The sequence below is a fragment of the Sylvia atricapilla genome, chromosome 3 (assembly GCF_009819655.1).
Source record: "Sylvia atricapilla isolate bSylAtr1 chromosome 3, bSylAtr1.pri, whole genome shotgun sequence".
Taxonomy (NCBI): domain Eukaryota; kingdom Metazoa; phylum Chordata; class Aves; order Passeriformes; family Sylviidae; genus Sylvia; species Sylvia atricapilla.
In genome coordinates, this window is record NC_089142.1 from 91,530,794 (window position 1) to 91,552,963 (window position 22,170).

Here is a 22,170-nt window from a genome sequence, read left to right on the forward strand (position 1 = left end):
GTAACATAAGGCTCCTTGCTGTGTTCTCTTCTGTTACTCCCTGCGCAGGATGAAAAAGAAATAATCCTGCAGCAAAGGCCCACGGTATGAGAAAAGGAAACCATCAGATTTGAAAGTCTGTAACGCAGAAAGAGACAGGTGGTGATCAAGGGGCACAGCAGAAGGGACTGACTGAGCCACCAGAACAAAAGCAGTTCTGCAGTCTCTTCTGCTCCAGTTTGAGTGGTACAGAAAATGTTCCTTTTTTCTCCCACTGCTGTCATATATCAATACCTCACTCTGGATTACTCTAAAAGGGAATAAGCATGTTTAAATCCTGATTCTTCTTTCATACAGCACAGATGGCATCTGGACAAAACTATCTGCTTTTTCCAAAGGGGTGCTTTTTTCCACCCCCCATAACTCAATTAAAAGAAATGACACAAGAAACTGCTGTGCCCTCTTCCCAGTTATTTAAAAATTACCCTTACAATTTATTTCAAATCTTGTCTCCCAAGACATTCCAAATTACAAAAAAAATGAGCCAGATTTTATTGCGCTAAATGCAGGACAATGAGGTATAATAGCATTTCAATAGCATTTCAGTAGCAGACAGACTTGATGTACATTTACAGAAAATTGTTCAGAGGACATCCATGTGCCTGCCGACCTGCACCCACCTCACAGTGTAGGGGCCATGTGCCTCAATAACTGCCAGGACTGGAAGTCAGGCAACTCCCAGCCAAACCCAAGACACTCTGGTCTCATTTCAGAGCCATCACACGCTGTGCTCGGTGGGGGCGAGCTGCTGTGTGACTTTCCACTTGGGACACACTTCAACTCTTTTTACAGGATCAGCCATGACAAATAGAGGTTATTAAAAACATACATAAAGTAGTCAAACAGAGAGGCTTGCCCCTGTCTAAACCAGTGACTTAGACCCTCTGGAAGAAAATAACAAACTTACACAAAACCAAAAAACAAACAAACCAACCAACCCCAAACAAAAAAAATCAAGTATTTTTCTTAGAATTTCAGTACTACAAGAACTCAAACATTCAAGTTCAATGCAAAAAAGGTTGCATCATATTTATGTTTGTGATCAAAAATAGGTGTAAATATACATTTAGAAGCAGGAAATGGATTTAACTTATGTTAACTTACTGTTGTTTTTAAATAAAGTATTTTTGGAAATACTTTGCAGAAGAATTCTAAATACATTCAACTTGTAATTATCCCAGAGATCTGAGAGAGCACTAAGGTGACCTGAATAAAGCACAACAGATATAATGCTATCTTATATAAATTCGGGTGTAAGTATGTTCACCTTCAGGGCAACTTGGAAGGCAGCTTTCTATAAAAAGTAAGGACAGATTTAAACACAGCTGTGGAAAGGAGCTCCAGCAACCTGTACTCCGCATCAGACAACACTGACACAGCAGTGATGATGGAGAAGGTCATTCCCACTTAAACTGCCACCCAGGGGATCGACACAAGGATACTTCAAAGCTTTCTGTAAAAGTCTAAAAGCTCTCCAAATCATCAAGAGGGAGTAAGACAAAATAATGTGATTTTAGGATAAAATGCAACAGCTTATTTAGTATAGGAAAAGTGTTAAAATAGTCCTGGAGATTTCAGACTTGCAATTCACTGTAAAAGCAGAATGCAACTTGTCTCTCTATCAGTTTAGGTCTTGAGACAAAAAACTGCTGAGGAGAAAAGTTTTAAAAGTCTCGCATCCTAGCGGTCAATGAGAGTTGCAACTTTTTTCAGCTGCTTTTTCCAGCTGCTTTGCTCAACTACTTGAACCATTCTTTGAGTGAAAAAGCTGACATTTCTTTGTCAGAAAGTTAAATATAGTATTTTATTAGGAAATTTGTTTATTTAACAACAGTGATTTTTAATCAGTTGTCATTACTAAAAAAACAAAATTAAAAAAATTCAAGCTGGGTTCACCAGCACCTTAAAATTAAAGGCCATGGGACATTAGTCCAAAACTTAAGTGTCTGTCCTAAGATACAGAACAGTTCCTGAACTTTTTAAAAAAATATGTATTGTGTTTAAAAAATATGAGTTGCCACCCATGTGAGACACAAAAAACCTACTCCCACTACTGCTACTGATTTCCCCTATCCTGAAATGTATGACTGATTTGTGAATACTAGAGTTCAGTGTAGGAGGAGCAGCTTTATTTCCTACCTGTAATGTACATGTGTCACTGTTGGTTGTCGGTAGCCAAGAATCCAGGTTTGGATGTCTATAGGTTCAGCTTTGGGATATGCAATGGTTGTATCTATCACCCACTGGAGGCCTTTGGATTTGCTCTCTAGGAACAAAAAGAGAATTCCACTTATTTGAGAGTTATTCAATTTTTATATTACTTCATGAGATATGAGGCACAAGAAAGACCATCAAAAATCAAATCCAGATTTCATTACAGAGCACAGAAATACTCTTGCAGACTTCAGCTAGACCTAGATTTTATTTCATGGTTATTTCTGCTATTCTTAGATACTGTGGTAAGCAGAATAGAACATGTTCACTCACCAGGTTTGAGTACAGTCACAGGATATCTTGGTCCCAAGGTCAGGTGCTTCCCCCCATTCACCGAAAGGAAAAATCCCAAAATAAACATCTAAGCTTCTTGGTCTCCACTTCAAGCACATTTACACCTGGGCCTTTCTAAAAGATCACTGATGGAGCAGCAGCCATGAAGATCCCTCAAAGGTTTTAAAAATATGAGTTGCAGGATGAAGAGGAAAAACACCACTTTTAGGGTAATACTCAGGGTAAGAAAGCAAGAACAGAAGCTGGTCAGTTTTCAGTGGGGAAGATACTGCACCCACAAGGTTCCAGGAGAGACTGACAGCAGTACATGTTCACATGCTGCTCAGCTCACTTAGAAACTGAGAAAGGATCAGAGGAGGTGGAAGTATTTGCTATTAAGATGAGTCAAGAGAATCAAATCTTGGAAGGTCCCTTCCAACTCAGAATATTCCATGACTACATAATAACCTATAAAATCTGAATATAGGTTACAACCAGCAACAGTCCAGGTCATAAATCAACCTAGCCATGACCCCTCTCTGGCAGGTCTTCAATTCACAGGTCTGCTAAGAGAGAGAGCAGCAGATCTGTAGAGCAAACCAAGAAGGGCGGGCACACTGCCAAGATGGCACTTTGGGTTTAGCCTGTCAATTTTCTCTCTCTTCTGGAGCTGTCTTGTGTTTGAGGTCACATTATGGCCAGACCAGCAGAATAATGCTCACTTACTGCTCGAGACACCAGTACAACAATATGCTCACACCACATCAGGCAGGATCTTTAAGGATTTAAAAAGCTGACTATCAGAAACAGACACCCATGGGCAAGAGCATGTAAGGAGTGTTAGCTTTCAGTACAAAGTACAATACTCTTCAAGCCTGCAGCTGAGAAAGCCACAAAAGAAATGTAACAGAGGTTGACAAGAACACTGTCAGCACCAAGAACATGTACGGGGATTGACTGTTCACCATCCTTCCCAATGCAAGAACAGACACTCAAAACTCAGCCAAGAGGAAAAGTTTTCACAGCAGACAGAAAACTGATTCTTTGTGCAGAAGCAGGGAGGGGGGAACCCCCCCATCTCTTGCTAAAGGATGTCAAGGATGCCAAGAGCTGGGATCAAGAGGAAACTGAGTAAGTACATGGAGGGTTAACTAACCAGGCAGAAACCCACCACTGACAGGAAACTGTCAGAAGCTTGGAGAGCATGTGGAAGAAATATGATGCTTGTTTGCTATGTTCACACTCTTCCTCAGTAATCCACCTGGAGTCATGGACAAGACTTTGGGCTAAACAGATGTGTGACCTCGCCCAGAGTAGCAACTCTAATTTTACAGAAGATCTACCACACACCTAAAGACATCTGCAGCACTCAGTCTGATCAGCACCCTGAAGGCCACAGTTACTGACTCCAGCTAGAATGTACATGCAAGGACTGGCGTTCAAGTTTCTACCTGCATTTCATTTCATTTAGTTGGCATTTAATTTAATTAAGTGTGAAAAGAAAATTACAGCAATGCTATCACATGTATCTATCAATTATTTTTACAAGCAGTGTTTTCTTGGTGTCTGCCCATCAGCAGAGTTGTACTGCTTCGTTACAAATGCACTACTCCAACAGGGCTAGACAGCATTTCCTAAAATTGAGATTATGAGTTCTTAAGCAGCATGAAACATCCTATCCCAAAATGTGACGCAGGGCAAGCTGCATAGGTCAAGCTGAAACATTCAGTGTTACCTTCTGGAAATGCAGTATTTTCAACCCCTGACAGACATGCGAAATGAGAACTGGAGGCTGCAGGCTTGCCAGCATCATGACAGAGTGCTTGTCAAGTCTCTCTTAAGAAAAGCACTAACTACAGAGTGCTTCATTTTAAAAGTAGCAATGAATCAGAGAAGAGCCAATATGAAATTAATATTAAATCAACAGAAGTATTAATTTAGAAACAGATTTTGAAACAAAGTCATTCAAGTTATTATTTTCCCAGATGTAAAGCAAGAATGGATAAAAACAAGTAAATTGCCAAAGTGAAATTGCCTAAGTGAGTAAGCAACAAAGATCATTAATTGCAATTAAAAAGTGCCAGATGAATATGGACACATTTTCTTATTATTTACAGTAAAGTGTTTCAAAATCATTTATTCAATATTTAGCCGTATTTAAAGCTGTTCTGTCAGTGGATAATGGTTTGCACTTAATTAAGGGAAAACTCCTGCAGTTCTCTGCTGTGCTGATTTCCTACCTTCTGCTTTAGTGGAGAGAGCTGCTGCAGCACTGAATTCCTTAGTCCAGCTCCAAACTCACCTCTAACCCTTTTCAGAGAAGGGTGGGGAAAACAATACAGAAGCCCAAGAGAAACGCCAGGCCAGGAAAAAAAGAATTTTTACAGTCACATCATCCTCTACAGACCTCCTTTTAGAGCAAGCAGGTGTTAGTGCAGCTACCTCCACGTGCTCTCAAATCACAGTATTTGTGCATGCTCTGGTTTAAAATAAGCCTTACATAATCATCCAAGATATGTGACTGCCAAAAAAGCCTACATCACCAAGGATTTAGGAAAATTAATTTTGAAATACATCTTGCTGGCCTTTTTTTTTTTTTTTTTTTTTTTTTTTTTTTTTTGCGGGGGGTGGGGTGGTGGTTATACTGTGTTGCAACCTGCTCATAAGCAAATTTATTTTAAAGCCAGGGAGCTTTGACAGACCCCGAAACTGGAAAAGAGACTGAGAACTGCACAAAACACAAAGGATGCTGCTTTCAGGTGTAAGCAGACCTCTGATAAAGAATAAACCCTACTATTCTTTAAATGAGGCACATTAAGAGGAGCTCAAACCAAAGACTGATACATTAGTTAGAACATGGTCTGAATCTCAGGTCTGGCATCTGTACCTGAGAAATCAGTGAGCTGCAGATACCTGTGCTCACTAACTCCTCTCTTCCAGCTTGGCTTGGCCAACTCAGCCATACCTTTCTGACAGCCAAACTCTTCCAACTTTCTACCTACCATTAAAAGGCACTCTTATCTTTCATTTCTAGTACTTGTTGAAAGACTGAGCAGCCTGACTGTCAGAGACTCCAGCAGCAGAAGCTGCTGCAGAGTCTGTACTTCAGCTGATCTCTCCAAGCACTGGTTTCTCTTCTGTGGTGTCAGTCTGCTTGCCACGTCCAGCACAGGTTCAAGATACAGATTTCTCAAACTGCTTGAAAATGTTAACTGATTCTTTTTAAGTAGCACATAAACATTTTGAACATGCTCACAGGCACCTGCCCTACTCAACAGCACTCAAACCATGCAGCAATGATGCACCTTAGTGTGAATGGTACATACTTGCCTTATGAGTGCTAAGACAAAACTGAACAATTATGTGGAACAGCAGCTTTCTGGCCTAGACAAAAAAAAAAAAAAAAAAATCAAAAATAAAATTTAAACAGCTTCCTAACTTGTTTGTTGTTTGGGATTTTGGATTCTTTTCCAAATCAGCAGCAGAGGCAAATCTTCACAACTATTTTCTTCACTGTGGATTCAGTGATATTAAGTTGCTCCCAATTTACTCAAGAAGCAATTCTTCATCAGAGTCTTCAAGGCACTGGAGCTGTCATCCTCTGAAGTCCTTTCACAGCAGATACTTGACAGCCTACAATCACAAACTGATGATGGTTCAGGTCTCCTCTTCATTCCCCTTCTTTGTCCTCCCTGTGGTTGTTATTTCCTGGGCTCAACTCATGCTAAACACCAGATCAGATGATGTACAGAACCCCTCAAACCCACCAGCAGACTGTCAGTGTTTGCCACTGAGAAAAAGAACAAACAGATTTCAGCAGGAAAGCTTGCCTCCAACCAAGCTCTGGATCACACTGCCAGACTGGACTCAGAGTGGGAAAGAATGCACCAGCCAGGTGTGGACCTGAGGGCTGCAGCTTGAACTTGAAAAAGAATTTGCCAGCGTCCACGAGTATTCAGGTGTGGTTTCCTGAGCACTTACACCACTCTGAACGCAGCCAAAGAGGCTGTTGCCTCTCCCTGCACAGCAACCCATTCTTGTAACTTGTCCCTTGTTCTCTACTTGTCCTTGTGTGATCAGCTGGATCACTGACCTCAGAATTAACTTTCTTCTCTCAAGATTAACTCTCAGACTGAACATCCCACTCATCATTCCAAGATCTTGATGCAACAAACCACCTGGAACAAAACAAGAAGCCTTTTTCCAGAGGGAAGAAAAAGCAACCATCAAAAGCTTTCTCAGATGTTATTCAACTCATATTCCTCATAACAGTGAATCAAAAAGTTCGATTTTTTTTAAAAAAATCAATTATGAAGTTCAATGTACAACCCTGCAGAAGTGAAAATTTACTTTCTCTGAGAAACAGCATCAGAACTGAATGTATTCTGCTGCATTTGAGAAGTGGAAGGTAAGATTTCAGTACGGCTCTAACTAAGCTTATAGCAACCTCTTACCAGACAAAAAATTGCTGCATGGTAAAATAAAACAGAATTAAAAAAAACCCCACACTAGACCAAGTTTGATCAAAAATAAGCTCTAGAATGTGCATCTTTGAAGAACAATAGCTCCGAACTCCTTTGAATTGTCAGCTTTTGGCATTCAGAATATTTTGACAGTTCTAAAACTCATAAAATCAATTCTTACCAATTGAAGAAACAGTGTATTTGCAACCATGCTGAAGACCAAGTACTGTGCTAAAAAAAAATCGAAAAACTGTAAAATACCCCTGCAAACATACACCTGGGTCACTACAGGGTTAGGGTGATGATGGCTCTTCATCAAGTATTTTTATTCTGCCCATATTTCTTTTCTGCACTAAAATCGCCTTCTGGAATGCAGGTGCTGGCAGCAGCACTGGCCCATCTGGAGGCTTTCATCAGACACCAGAAGTACCTTAAACTCTCTTTTCAGGGACAGACACCATTTAGCTACATTCTCTGCATTATTTAGCTTCAACAGTGATCATGCTGTCAGATGATTGTACTACCTTTCCTATGTTTATTCCATCCTTCTATTATTTTAGGAATACAATTACATGATTTTGTTAGATTAAACAAGACTTTCAAAAGGCAGCAAATGCAACAAGCATTTCAGTAACTTAATTTAGTATTTACCAGCAATAAGTTAAAATTCACTCTGATGAAGGCTGGTACTTGGGTTTTTAAATATGAAAGAAAACTAGTAAGAGGAAAAAATTAAGACAATAGAAGCTGCTTGTCCTGGAAAAGCCACTGATGAAGAACTGATCAGTTTAAGTACAAGAATTATCAAACAGTATTAATCATCTACCTCAGGGACAGAGGAAGAATCAGCTACTAAACTGTGGGAAGTCCATTACTAGTATAAAAAGGAACTGAAAATGGGATTGGATATTAAGAATACTAGTATCATAATTAATACTAATGAATTTTTTGGGAGGGGGTGAGGGGGGGGTTACTGAACCTTGCACTTCCCAACATAAACCCACCTCTACCAAAGGGATACCATAAATCAGATTAGAGACCTTACAGCAGAACAGATGATGCAGCACTGAGCTACAATTAGCCCAATTCTTCAACTAGGACTTGAAGGCCACAGCTTCAGTGACATGTGACAAACAAAAGCCAGCTGGGCTGAGGAGCTGGGGCATGACACAATCAAACAACTGTATCTGACTTGGTTTGTGTCAAACTGTGGTAACAGTAGAATAAGGATAAATCATCTTTTATTATAGTTGCCTTTGTCATCTTTTCTTCCTTCACCCAGTTTTACACATCACTCCAGCTGAGAAAGCAGAATGGCATCTAATTTACAACGGTATAAAAGCTACAAGGATCATTTAAAATGAATTAAGTACTAATAAAATGACAGCAGTCAAGAACAGAACTGTGTATCATGACTCAACATTAAAATAGCTACCCAGGAAACTCAGCGGGAAGGGGACATAATTTTTGATGAGAACTCTTTTCATCTATAAACCAATTTAACTAAAATCATGTGGGAGAGGAAGGCGAATTCCCATGAGTATCAATAAAGCTTGGTGGAAACAAAAAGACAAGAATAATAAATAATGGAGTAGAAAGCTGAATATAGTAAGCTGAATAATTTGGCAACCCAGGAGTCCAGGAACATTGTTAAGACAGCACAGAGCACAAGACGTGCTGCAGATGAAAAACGTGTCCAGCAAACCATGAAGTTCAAGTGTGATATTTCTGATAAAGAAACCACTTCCCAAGCAAAGGAGCAGAGTTATAATGTACAAAAGGTTTACAGGCAGTCTCTATGCAGGCCACTGGCAAAACCTTTACTCTATGCACTACACCCACAGCTCAACAATGGTCACTTGAACAGGAGGGAAGCATGATTTCACTGACATGAGTTTTTCATGTGATTAAAAAAGGGAAAAGATAGAAGACATTAAAAATAAAGATATTCACTAACTTTGTTAGACTTCTAACTTTCTATTATAACCATAGCAAGTTCTACAACTATATTATTTCATTCAACTGACCATTTTCAGATATGGTAAGAGACCAATAAAAGCATTCAGAAAGCAACACATTAGAGGAAGAATCTTTTATACAAGATACAAATCAAGAACTAGAAATGCTAATAATGCTAGGAACATTATTGTGAGCTCAAAAGAAGAGAAGACATAAAATACCTCAGTGTCACTATGTATCAAATACTACTTTTTTCTTGCATGTAAAATTTACTTTTGCTTTTCTTTTTCATCCTTTTTTAGTACATTTTCAAGTCCATTACTATGAAAGAGTGACAGCTAAACCCACACATTTCATTCCTATTTTTGCCCAATTATCCTTTCTTGAGTAGGATGGACAATATGGTTCCATTTTATTTCTGACAGAATTCCTATATTTTAGTACCCAGTTAGGTCAACTACTATCAAATGCTCATTTCTCTAGAGTCTGAATGATGCCATTCAAAGAGGGGGAAAAAAAAAAAGAGAGAAAGCCAGGTTTGATGTTCAGCTAAGTTGATAGCAACCTAAGAATAGGAAAATATAAAACTGGCATTTAACAAGCACTTTTGGTCTCCCTCTAGAACCAGACAACTTGCAATTAATTTGGGGAACTTCTCCACACCTTTTTGAGATAGCAAGAAATAGAGCAGAAACAGGCCAAACTTCTCAAAAAACCCCAGACTTTTTAACAAGAACTGGAGTATTCAGTTCCTCTCTTTTAAACCTAAAATGTTTTACAACAAGAGCTTTCTTCAGCCTTTCTTTTCTGAATGTAGCCTGACAGGAAACACTCTAATGCTTTCCACAGCTTGACTTCTCAGCTCATTTTAAATCCTACCTCCACTTCTGCAAGAACATCATCTCAATTTATTTCCTATGTTGACAAGAGTAACTTCAAAACTAAAAATCTGGAAACAATTTCTGTACAGGGATTCTCGCTAACCCTGAGATTTGAATTTCAGACAGAAAATAATTCAAAGTCCTCTGCATATGTGGCTTCATTAGTAAGGACCTTTGTTTCAAATTGCTAAATGATCATCTAAATTTGGCTGTGGAAACAGCAGCACCACCCATCAATAGCAAACTACCACAACCTCCCAATCCATTGTTCCTATAATAAGTAACAGAAATCCACAAGGAAGCTAAGAAAGAGCTAACCCTGCTCTTGAACATGCCAAGAAGTTGATTTTAAACATGGAGAGACTAAAGCACCACATCCCATAACTACAGGCATTATTTATACCCCAGCTATACCCTCCCCTATAGCCCAGGCATCCCAGAACCATAATGCTGCAGGAATACTCTTATTCTTTCGTAACTCTTCTGACAAGACAGCCAAAACAATCCTTCACGTCTAGTGATCAGTGACAGGTAACTCCAGCAACAATGGGGACAGGCAACACAGAGATCTGTACAGAATAGAAGAACTGGAACTCAATGGAAAATAGTTCAAGAAGAGGACTAAAATATACAGCAGGGGATGCAAAGAAACTTTTAAAGCCTGGAATAAAAATACATGGATGCAGCTAGCATAGTCTAGAAATGCTATTACTATAGTTCCATGCTGTCACAAAACAGTGCAAACCATCAATCTTGCTTAAAGTAGATCACCTTCTAGCTCACTTTGGGTGTCTACTGCAGTATCTGCTTCACCCATCACGTGAGCCAAGCCAAACACTCGTGCAGCCATACCACAGACTAAATCAAATTGAAACTACGGTGGTTTTTTTGGTCTCAACATCAAAAATAAAGTTAGTAGAACTAAAACTAATTATGAAAACATTTAGATCAAATACATTAGAAATGTACTTGATATTTAAACAGACCAGTTCTACACAATGTTTTTCTTAATTCAGATATTTCCTACTGAATTTGCTTTATACTCATAGAGTGAAGTGATCTTTACCTTTTCTCACAGCATCTCCACCTGATGGAGTTCCATTTTCTTGCGGCGCTACAAGCGTTTTCAGAATCACTTGTGTTGCCCCAAGTCTTGGCAGGGTGACATGTTTAAGAAAAGGCAAATTGTTTTTCTTGGCAAATGCCTGGCTTGTTTCTCTTCTTTTCCTAAGAAAGCCACCCTCTGGAAATAAAACAATCCATTTCCGATTGCGGCTCCAGTAATATTTTTCTAGATGATCTTTGAGTAACACAAGCTGCTGGTCACGGTGTGCTTTCCCCTGTAAGGATAAAACATTATCTAAATAAAATGACTGTTTAAAACAGATAATACCAGACATAATTATTGTATTTCTATGGTTTCTCTCTGTTCAGAGATAAAAATGAGGCCCTGATACAATAAAAAGCAATGTTCTCCTCAGAATACCTACTGGAAGCCTACAGACCGTGTCTCAGCTGGGTTACCACAGCAGAACCACAGAGCTCACTCAGATCTGCTCCACTGGCTCACCAATTTCTCCTCTTTGGTGCATTAGGACAACTTCTTCACTTAAAAACGCTAAGATACATCCTTAATTACTGCAGAAGTATCTTCAGGAACAATCTTTCCTCTTCTCATCTCTGCATGCACAAGCTACCAAAGTTTTCAGAGGAACCTCTTTACATTAATTAGCATTTTTGAGTGCTCCAAAGTGACTTTGTCAAATCACTCAAAAGACACAGGAGGGCAAAATGAAAGCTCTCCTCAGCAGAGGTGGTTTTAACCCTCTGAAATGTCAACAAAAATGCCACAAACATTGCACCATTTGGTGGTTAGTTGGGTTTTTTCAGTCACAGGAAGGAAGAGGGAAGTGGTGGGGTTGAATGAAAGACAATATTTTAGTAAACGTGAGTTTTGTGAATGTCTCACATTTAAGTCTCACAATTGCAATTTACTTCCAACTAGTAGAAAATGGCTCTGCTTGCTTATATTAACGCAATTATAAAGCAATAGAGAGTCCTCAGATGAGCCAGTCCTTTCTTACCAGACCACAGGACTCCAGGAAAGCACAGTAGTTAAGAAAAGGAGCAGTGAAAAATAACCATCCAAATACTACTAGAGCCTTTCTGGAGTTAGGCAAAAGACCATTACTCTCTCACATGAAGTATTTGGCCATACGCAAAGGCTAACAGCCTAGAAACATTTTATTTTCAACTGGCTTATCTTTATACTCACAATGAGGTCATTATATCTGTGATGTTGTCTATGTCAGCCACTTCACAAAAATGAGGAAAAGCCTTAGTTTTTGCAGCTCAGTGATGTCTTGGGTTTGTGACTGGAATTGCAACCCCACCATAAGAAATCACAGCCTTCAAGGTGACAGCCCTGCATACCTCAAAACGTGCACATTGTAAATTCTACCTATTGGAACAGATTTAAATTTTACAAAGCATCTAACCCTGTTCCTTCCATCCATCCTCTTACAACACACAGCTGTGTGCCTCTAGAGACCTTTGTTTTATCTAATTTTGCCTAAGGTTTTCTAACTATGCCTCTAGTATTAGTAAGAAATCTCACTTCAGCTGTGTACTGCTGTGATTAGGCATTTCTTTATTTAATTCTGAGTAAATTAGTTTCTTCTCTGCAGTGTGAAAATTCATTAATTCTCTCTGTCTCTCCACCCATTTTATGTCCAGACAAAGCAAAAAGGAAAGGAAGAAACATGTATGATGGATACCGCAGTTGACATAACTGGAAACAGGCTCATGCTTTTCATCGACCTCGTGAGTTTCTACTTTGAGAGCAGTTTGATCAACAGCCACCAAACAACAAAAAACTACCCAAAACTGTATGAAAAAATCTGAGGGTCTCACTCATTAATATCTGAGATGCTGAGCTCAAAAGGTATTCTTTCTTAAGGCTCAAATAATAATTAACTTTCAAGAATCAATTAATTACTATTTACACAGGTCCATCACCACCTTAAATTGACCCACTACTACGTCACCATCAAAAGGAATGGTCCTGCCTTTCCTCATTTGAAACTCTGCAGTCAGAGGAGTGACCTAACCAGACAGACTCTCTGCATGGCTTCAAGGTCACTGAAGAAAGATGAGAGGTGTGCTCAGAAACAGATAAAAAGGACTGCCCACGTATTTTGCTAGTACACCTCTCTTATAATAGGCTCCCCTCATAACTGGATTCCATAATAATTTGTGTGTTATGCAAATAATAAAAACAGCTTCAAAAATAAAGTAGTTTCAGAACAAAGATCTCTCCAAATATACACTTTACAGCATAGCTACCTCATAATGCAAACCAATCAGGAGGTGATAATACAACATATAAGGATAAATCAAAGCACTGTTAGGTGTTTCCATTTACCTGTCTTATAAAGAAGTCTCCATGGATTAGAGACACAATGCCAAAGTTTGTATACTTAAAAATATGATCCATCAGCCACATCATCTGACGGACAACCTGAAAAGTAAAAATAAATTTTAAAAATGAGTGAATTATCAAGTGCAGAGAATTATGAATTATGTATATACTGGTCACATTTTTTGCCACTCTTACAAAAGCAATAAAACTAGCAAATAAATCGGATAAGGTCCTTTTTGCCCAAAATATAAAGCAGCACAGGTGCTATGCTTCTCCCTTAAGAGTAGGATTAAATAGCTGCATTTCTGTTATGTAATATACAGTTCTACAATATTAGCCATGGCAGAGCAGCCACATGTATCCCTGGGAATTCAGTCAAATCCTGCTGCTCATCCCAGTCAAGCAGCACAGTGGGAAGGCAAAAAACAGAGGCTGAACTGATGCACTTGACCATCACTTCTTACAGGACAGTGAGGGCAGTAACTTTACCTGTTCAGTCCTTTGGGATTTAAAATAGAATTACTCCCAACAAAGTAAACAAGAGAAGGGAAAAGCTTCTTTTCTCACAAGGTCTTTTTCCTCTATCTCTCCTACAAGTAAGTTTTTGAGAGGGGTAGGAAGTGGTTCTCCCAAACTGGAAAATCCAGTGTCTCTGACATGCTCCAAATCATAGGCTAGGCTGCCTTTTCCCTGTGTTATGAAGCCACATCACAACTGATGCAAGCTCAGTGAACCTGAAGTCATGTAAGACAGTACTCTTCCATTTACCACTATCAAAAAAGAATATGAAGGACTGTGACATTTCTCTAGTGGTCAGATGATCGTTCAAGCATCTTCTGCTTTGCACCTTTCTCACGCACTTTGAGGCAAACGCAAAGGAAAGCAGCCCAAGAAATAAAGATAACATGCTAGTGCCCCTTCCTGTCTGCCAGTAGTGTTCCTCATTGGATGCCACATATCCAAAGGCACACTATGTATTTGTGAGTGACAAAAGAAAAATGAGTTCCTAGATACAATTCCTTACTTGGGATTAATATTGGTGAAATCATTTATCCTACAGCTATCTTCCAGGCCTGTGTTAAACAGAAGTGAGGATCTTAAAGCCAAATTCTTCTCTCCAGACATTAACATTCCTTCCATTTCAGTAAATTAAAAAGCTTTATGGAAAAAAAACAACAAAAAAAAAAAAAAAAAAAAAAAAAAAAAAAAAAAAACCAACAACAAAAAAAAAAACCAAGAAAGAAAAGGTGAAAAGGTGTGCCCTAAGGACAAGAGCTAAAAAAAGCATCACTCAGAGGTGTTACTGCTCTTCAAGGCACCACAGTGAGCCCATGCCCACACATCACCCAGAGGTGACAGGCTGGTGTAGGGAACCACATCCTTTGATAAAAACACCTAATCATGATTTAGCCTGCAGGAGTACTCAGGCCTACCAGTGTTCATCTACTACTTCAGCATTTTGACAACTATTGTTGTATTGTATCAAGAAGTTGTTAAACCAACATAATCTATTTTACTGGAGGAGATAAGCAAGATTAATACTTTGCTTTGCTGGAAAGAAAATGTGTCTTTTGAGGAGTTAACACTGGTCCCAGATGTTCTTTGGCAATCCTGGATGAGGAACTCTTGCCCAGCAGTTCTACTGCTTCTCCCCTACCATACCACTTGGTACTGTCTTTTTCTTTAGATAATGCTAGATTTATCTTGCAAGTTGATCACTGCTCTTCAGAGTGTGAAGTCCATCTCACTCTGTTTCAGGTGACACAGGGCTTCTAACTAGCATCCCTGAGCTTCCTCAGTCTTTATGAGGAGTGATGAGATTTGGTCAAAGGTAAGTGTGACATGCAAATTATAACTAAGACACGCACAGTCTGCTGTGTGTGGGCTACAAAGAGACACACTTCAGAGCCCAGTGATCATAAATCTGCCTGTAAGCCTAGGCAATGGTAAGAAGTACAAAGATAAAGTATTTTTATGTATGAATTAATATATATACATACTAACATACCAAATCAAAAAAAGCAGTTCAAAGAACAGGACACAGTTATCTTGTCTGCAGTCAAAACGCAAACAAGATTAATAGATATTCATTTCATTCTGCTACCAAGGGCACAATAGAGGACACTGCAAAATTTTGTTGAAAATTCTTCTATGTAGTGACTCCTCTATTTAGCACCCTCAGGAATGAAACAACACTTATGAGATGAGCCTCTTATCACTTGAATTTTACGGACATTCAAAGACATTCAGAAGTGTTTTGAACACAAATTCATAACTCTTGATGGCTTCAAAGAACTTTTGGATGCCACTTCAGATGCTTTCGCCTTCATGCTTCCTGGTTAAGTATGTTCAGAAGCTAGAAAAACCTTTTACCAACTATTTTAAAAAAACCTAGGTGCCTCCTGTTCACAGCCCCACTTTCACTCCAGTCTCCACAGATTTCACAACAAAGTGACCTGGACAGACTGACTTTCATCTTTCAAGCACCTCTAACTAAACAATGAAACCTGAGAAAGCACGACTTGAAATCTGCACATAAACCACTGCCAGCTCCACCTTTGCCTCTGCTGCACCCTTCCTGGCACTGCTTTCTGTTCCAAATCAGAAAAAAAACCACATTTATCACTCCTAATCCAGCCAGAAAGCAGTAATAGCAGCACTTTAACCTAGTTCTTATTGTTAAACACATAACCTTCAATATTTATGAGACCACAACTTACTTATGGAATTTTATAAACTCTTACTTTAACAAAGAAATTGGAACAACTTCTTAAACTTTAATAAAAGTATAATAACGTCACTTCTGATTCACCTGAAATTTTGCTGTTTGGCTTATGGTATAAGGTATTAATCAAACAACGCCAATCAAGTCCTCCCACTAAAATTCTAATTTTTAGCTAAAGTTCCATTTCTCTATTAAGAGATCATCTTTTTCTTATTCATTTAAGTGAATCTAAAAAACCAAAAATATCTCAGCACATGTATTTTATCTTACTGCTTTGTGAGATTAAGTTTACTTAAAACAGACAGGCTACACTCTCACTGGTATTTATGAAATACTAGAAAAAATATACCATCATGGTTCCTGACACCACCCTTGGGAAACACTGTCAAGTTGCAAGACTGTCTCACGAGTTTTTGCCTCACTACATAGAAAATCCATATCTTTAAATTGAACACTTCTTATGTCTTAAATGAACATTTTTTTAAAACCAACATTAGACTCTATGCACTTGCAGATTACATCATATTTTGGTCTGTACTGGCTGACAAAAGCAAGCAAAAGAAGTTCTGGACAGGCACAAGCCTAATCCTCCTAAACAACAACAAAAAAAGTCTTGAAAATTACAGTCTTGCTGAGAGATGACTATCAAGTTTGTGAAGGACTCCGTGTTAAGTTTAAACTTAATTTAAGGGAAGCTGACTAATTTAAGCATTTGCGTACTGTATAATCATTATTTCTGAACAGGTAGGTTTATTTCTTTTCCTCCAGTACTTTCACAGTCACACTAAGTAAGGACAACTCTCTTTAGAAACAGGGAGCACGCTATTTAAAAGCACCTGACCCAGCAAGTTCTAGCAAAGAAACTATCCTGATCTTTCTCGTTATTTTCAGTCACTTGTACTACTTTTGCTGTAATTCAAGCACGCGTTGAAGCTCATATTGTTTTATTTCTTTATTAGCTAAAAATATCAAAGCCATACTAAGCTTGGACATGTAATTCCAAGAGCAATTGGCTGCAACTACATTAGGGAAAAAAGAGTGATTTTAGGGATTTTCTGCTTTTCTGAAAACATGCAAACTTAGTAATTTCCATGGCTAAGATGATTTGTAATCTCAACGCCTTCCTCCACTTTTAGCATCTCCTGCATCCACTGCAACTTACTCTGTCTTGACAAACATTTAAGCTATGGGGTCAAATGGGATAAACATGACTTAGATTTATATCTATAAACTAGTGATCAAGACAATATGCTAAATGTATCCACAGGACAACACCCTCACAGTCATATCTTCACCACAAAACTGTCCTATGTACAACTTTGGTGAAAGGATTTAAGAATTTATTCTGTCATTCTACTCATTAGGGTACAGCACAGAATACCATATACCATATATACCAAACTGCCCCCATTCCAAAAGAAATGAAAGTAATTGAAAGTGCCTTTAAAACAGCTTGCTCTAGGCTAGAGTAGAGAGAAAAGTCTCTGCTCCATCTTGAGTCGAATTTTCATGCAAGATCTTGAAAACTTTCTAAAAAATGGTAAATCACTGATAAACGTAAGTAACTATATTAATTTCCACTACAAAAAACAGTGCCAGTTACAAATTGTACAGATGCAACAAAAAGCAGTTGTTTCCTTGTTCCTTCAGGGTATGATGCAAGAAGCAACACTAAGACACTTGAAGAAAGGAGACAACACTAAGATACAGCTGATGCATTTTTTCAGCTTGACAGGTATGCCTCCCACTCTTTGAAGCCTAATCATGCACACATGCTCTTCTTCTTGATTTGCACATAAATTTGATCTCCTGTTTATATCTTACACTCTGGTTTCCACTCCTTATATAAGAATTTTCTGAACAGCAATGCAAGAAACAGTTGACATTAGTTACACTTCTCACCAAGAAATGCTTAAGGGCTTGTGAAATAAGAGCTCAAGCAATTCTGACCTTAGCTAGGTAGTTTCACTTTGGCATGCCCTCACTCCTACCAAAATCCCATATACGGCTTGCTCTAACTTAAGAGAAAAATTATGTGCTGGAATGAAGTCATAATCCAGAAAGCTAGGCTTGTGTTGGTCTGAGCAAATTTGGCTTGAGCTGCACAAGGGCATGAGGTGAGAGGAAAAAGTTGAGTACATGATGAGCTCTGCTTCCCCCTGCGTTAACCTTGACTGGATGCACAGTGACTCAGCTCACACTGGACCCTCTCCAAAGACAACACTCAGGGTCTACACCTGCTCCAAGCTACTGGCTGGCCCACTGGGCCAAATCCAACCCAAAAGCTCCCTACTGAGATGATCTGGTGGGTTAACAGCCCAAAGTGAGCATTAGGGACACGCAGGGAAGAGAGCAGTCCCGAGGGAACACAGCACACACGGCAGCCACCCCCTGTCCCGGATGCAGCCTACCGTGCCTTTATCCTGAAGGCACATCATCAGAGTGCAGACGTCACCCGTCGCTTGGTGGTTCACCAGCACCATGGCTTCATCTTCTGACACTGCTTTAACATCATCACCCCATTCCACTACTATTAAAAATAAAAATAAAAAAAGGTAAATTTAACAATGAGCACATGGAAATTTTTCTAGCAACAAAAGAAAGCAAAATGACCCCACACCCAGACTACAATCATAAAGAAACCTACATGGTACACGTCAATTTAAATTGGCACATAGCATGAGGCAGGAATACTAGCAAGACCAATTTTCCAAGCAGGGGGTATCCAGCTTAGTTTGAAATTGCATGCGCAGAATAAGAACAAAACAAAAATACCAGAACATGTGCACAGAGATTGATCTTTTTGTGCCATTACACCATTCTATATTTAGGGTCTGAAAATTACATAAGCTTTTTGACCCAGCTTTCATATTCATCTGTCTCACCTCATGAGATTAAAAAGAAAATTATATTGTCAACAGTGAGTTTTGCTGGCTAGGCTTGTTTTTTTGTTGTTTTTTTTTTAAACTTAGCAAGCTTTTTCATTTCTACACTCACTATTATTACTCTACTCCAGTAAAAACAAAACAAAAAAATCTGTATTTGGATCACTAGGTTTAAAATGCTACATTAAACAAACTCATTCATTCAAATCTAAACGAGTTAGCTATAGGCAAGGAAGTGGCTTCAGAAAACGCTGCTCAAATGACAGAATCTATTAAGTCAGTATTTTGTAGACCAGAGACCAGATGCTCCAGTGACAAGAATGATGTCAGAAGGAAGATACACAGTTGTTTATCATCCAACACTTACACTGACTATCAAAACCACACTGAGATAAGGAAGAGGGGTTAAAATTGATAGTTCCATTATCATGAAGTAACTAAGTGGAGAAAGACAAGACTGCCTCCCAAAGAACACAGGATGGGAAATTAGGAAATGTGTGCTGTAAACTAAAGACCAGAACATGTCTAATACTGCTATTGGGGCAAAGAGACAAGTGAGTAGAGCCTGTCTTTCTTCAGTGAGAGGGACAGACATTGCAGTGCAGGGTAAAGGGAAAGGATGGACAGGGAGAGGAGCTCTATGAAGTTCCAAAAGAAGAATGAGATGCACGTAGGATATAACTTTTTCTGTGTTTGTTTCATACCTTAAGTGATTCCTACTGGCTATCCTTTTCAGTTCTGACAACAAAGGAAATATTTCACCCACACTACTGACTCTTTTGTACTGTTAGAAGCTCTTCAGACAATGAAAAACTCTCAGCACAGGCCAATTACTTTACTGTCTGTCTTTAAATAGATGATTTAACTGATGCAAAGGTAATAGGCTATGCACTGAAGACAAGAAGCAATAATCCATGCATAGCTTCCCTGTCCCTGAAGAAATCAAAGGGCATCATACTTCTGAAAACAGGCACTTTGTTACTTTATAACAGCTCCAAAATTAGCAATGAATTTAAACTTGAATACAAAATAAAAAATAAAATGCTGCATTTGGTCACAAGCAGATAAAATCAGACTAGAGATATGACAGTGAAGAGGACTACTCATTCTATAATGTCCCATCTCCTTTCCTTTCCCCAGGAAAGCTAAGCACAGATCTTTCCTGATTTTTCTCAGCATGAACTTGGAAGATCCCGTTGATCCCTCCTCACTACGTGCAAATTCCCTGTGATGTCCTCTCTAACTCCAGGGAAGTTGTAAAATGCTTATCCATGGCAGTCGTAATTGGCTGTGCACCTTCCTTATCACGTATTTCACATATCTCACTATGGCAGTACCCCACAGAGCAAGAAACTAAGATGAAATGAGAATTGTTTTAAAGGGAAATGAATCAACCACATAGCAACTTGGAAATAATTACTTCAGTGTTTCTATTAAGCAGCCAATATACAATGGTCTTACTGAAATGTGGCTTTCCAAAAGTAATAAAACCCAAGTACTAAATATATCAAGTATCTACCAAATCACATTTCTCAGAAGTAGCTAATTGTTTCCAAATAAAACAGTTTTATTTGTAGATCACTCAGAGAAAATCCCTTACTACAGATATTTCCCTGGAACATAGCAATTTAATACTAATAATTTAAACTGCAAACAGTTTAAAATGAAGCTCTTCAAAAATGATTCAGAGATCTGACTTTACAATGGATTAAAATAAAAGTCATGACTGAAAAATACAAGCCATGAGAAGCAGCATACAGTTGAAAACAACTAAAGAGGAGAACTTATGAAGCTTAATTTACTATAAAAAAAGTACACTTTTAACATACTAGGTGAAGACTAATGTCTGACTTTGAAACTTTAAGACAGGCCCAGTCAAAGAAATACAGGGAAAAAACAACCTTCTCTCATTACCCATTTTACCTACTGTTGTTAAATACAAGAGGGTATAAAATAAACAAGCAGCTCACAATGCACCAACAGGTTTCAGCTGAGAAGTAAGGAAAAGGTGGGCTCTGTGATCTCACTCCAAATGCAAGGTGAAGAAAAATGAAGTTTGATTCTTCAACTGATTTACTCCACTGATTTTACTTATCAACCAGCCAGGCTAACAGTTCAACTTCTGCAATTCAGCTGACAGGTAGGGGGTTATTAAATCCCAGTGTATCAGCTGGCCTTCCTGCAGCTTCTTCCCCCTCTGTCATCCCTCTTCAGGCAATCACACCGTCTCTTGTGCTTAATAACGCTTCACGGCCAATTGATCGACCTGATTATCAGGGAGAGAAGAAACACTTTGTGCAAGTCCTTCACAGAGCATTTCTGGATTCAGAAGAGAACTGCAAACCACAGAAGTGTACAGAAAAACCATACTATAGTTTTTTTAAAGAAGAAAAAAACCAAACCCTCAAGTCTCTAGAATTTTAAATTCATGGTGTCCCTTTAAATTCAGTGGGGGGAATAAATGCTTATCTTCAATTTTCTCTCCACACAAAGGAGAGCCTTTTGCTTTAAGAAATACTTGCACTATTACATTGCTCCACTGCAGTTGGAAATACTGAAATCAAAACCTCAGCTGCATGGCAGCAGAACCAACAGCACTGCTTTGCTCTACTGTAAGAAGACAAAAAACAGCTCAAAGACAAATATTTGCCACTCAGGGGCCTAAGACCCAGCAAACTTTCCTCCACAGCTTCCTTCTACTGCCAGAGCACATTTTTTAAAGACACCAGGTCTGTGTCTAAAGCCTGGCAATAGTTAGATTTCTGAAAATGCAGTTTAACACAGCAGAATAACATAAAGGGAGGAAAGAGCAGGAATCATTTTAAGGTGGCAAGACAGAAGTGACTTTGATGTAAGAGAGACCTCACTCGTGACGTCAGGTTGTGAGCAAAAGGCTTTACCAGAAAAGGATGAAAACAAGTTTACTTGCAATTACATGAGCCCCAAGACAGAAATACTTATCCTTCTCTCATAAAAAGAAGTCCAAGATGTAGAACATCAAGAAAATATTTCATCTACGTAGAATATCAACAAAATATTTCATCTGATAAGCTGCAGACTTAGTCTTTTACAAGCTAATTCTCAAACAGCTTAAAGAGAACAAAAGTAATAATTTTTTTCATATTTTTACTGAACCATTCTTGCTATTGAGAGTTCTCAGAACAATTGGCTACTTTATAATCATGTCCTTAATGTAACTGTCTGCATGCAAGTGATGATATGAATAAATATTCAAACACTTCAATTACAGTATGTCACTAGGCTGAGCAAAGGACTATTAACTTAACTAAAAATTCAGATTAATTTTATA

At 38.6% G+C, this 22,170-nt stretch overlaps 1 protein-coding gene across 3 annotated transcripts in view; it reads right to left on the bottom strand.

The window, feature by feature from the left end:
- The window catches only part of LPGAT1 (lysophosphatidylglycerol acyltransferase 1), a 58,772-nt gene that overhangs the window by 12,734 nt on the left and 23,868 nt on the right, over positions 1-22,170 (bottom strand). For all 3 annotated transcript variants that reach the window (XM_066316150.1, XM_066316151.1, XM_066316152.1), the window contains 4 exons: positions 18,387-18,505; positions 13,254-13,349; positions 10,896-11,169; positions 2,179-2,305 (listed from right to left, as the gene is read on the bottom strand). In XM_066316150.1, coding sequence (XP_066172247.1) covers positions 2,179-2,305; positions 10,896-11,169; positions 13,254-13,349; positions 18,387-18,505 — 616 coding nt within the window. The remainder of the gene's footprint in view (positions 1-2,178; positions 2,306-10,895; positions 11,170-13,253; positions 13,350-18,386; positions 18,506-22,170) is intronic.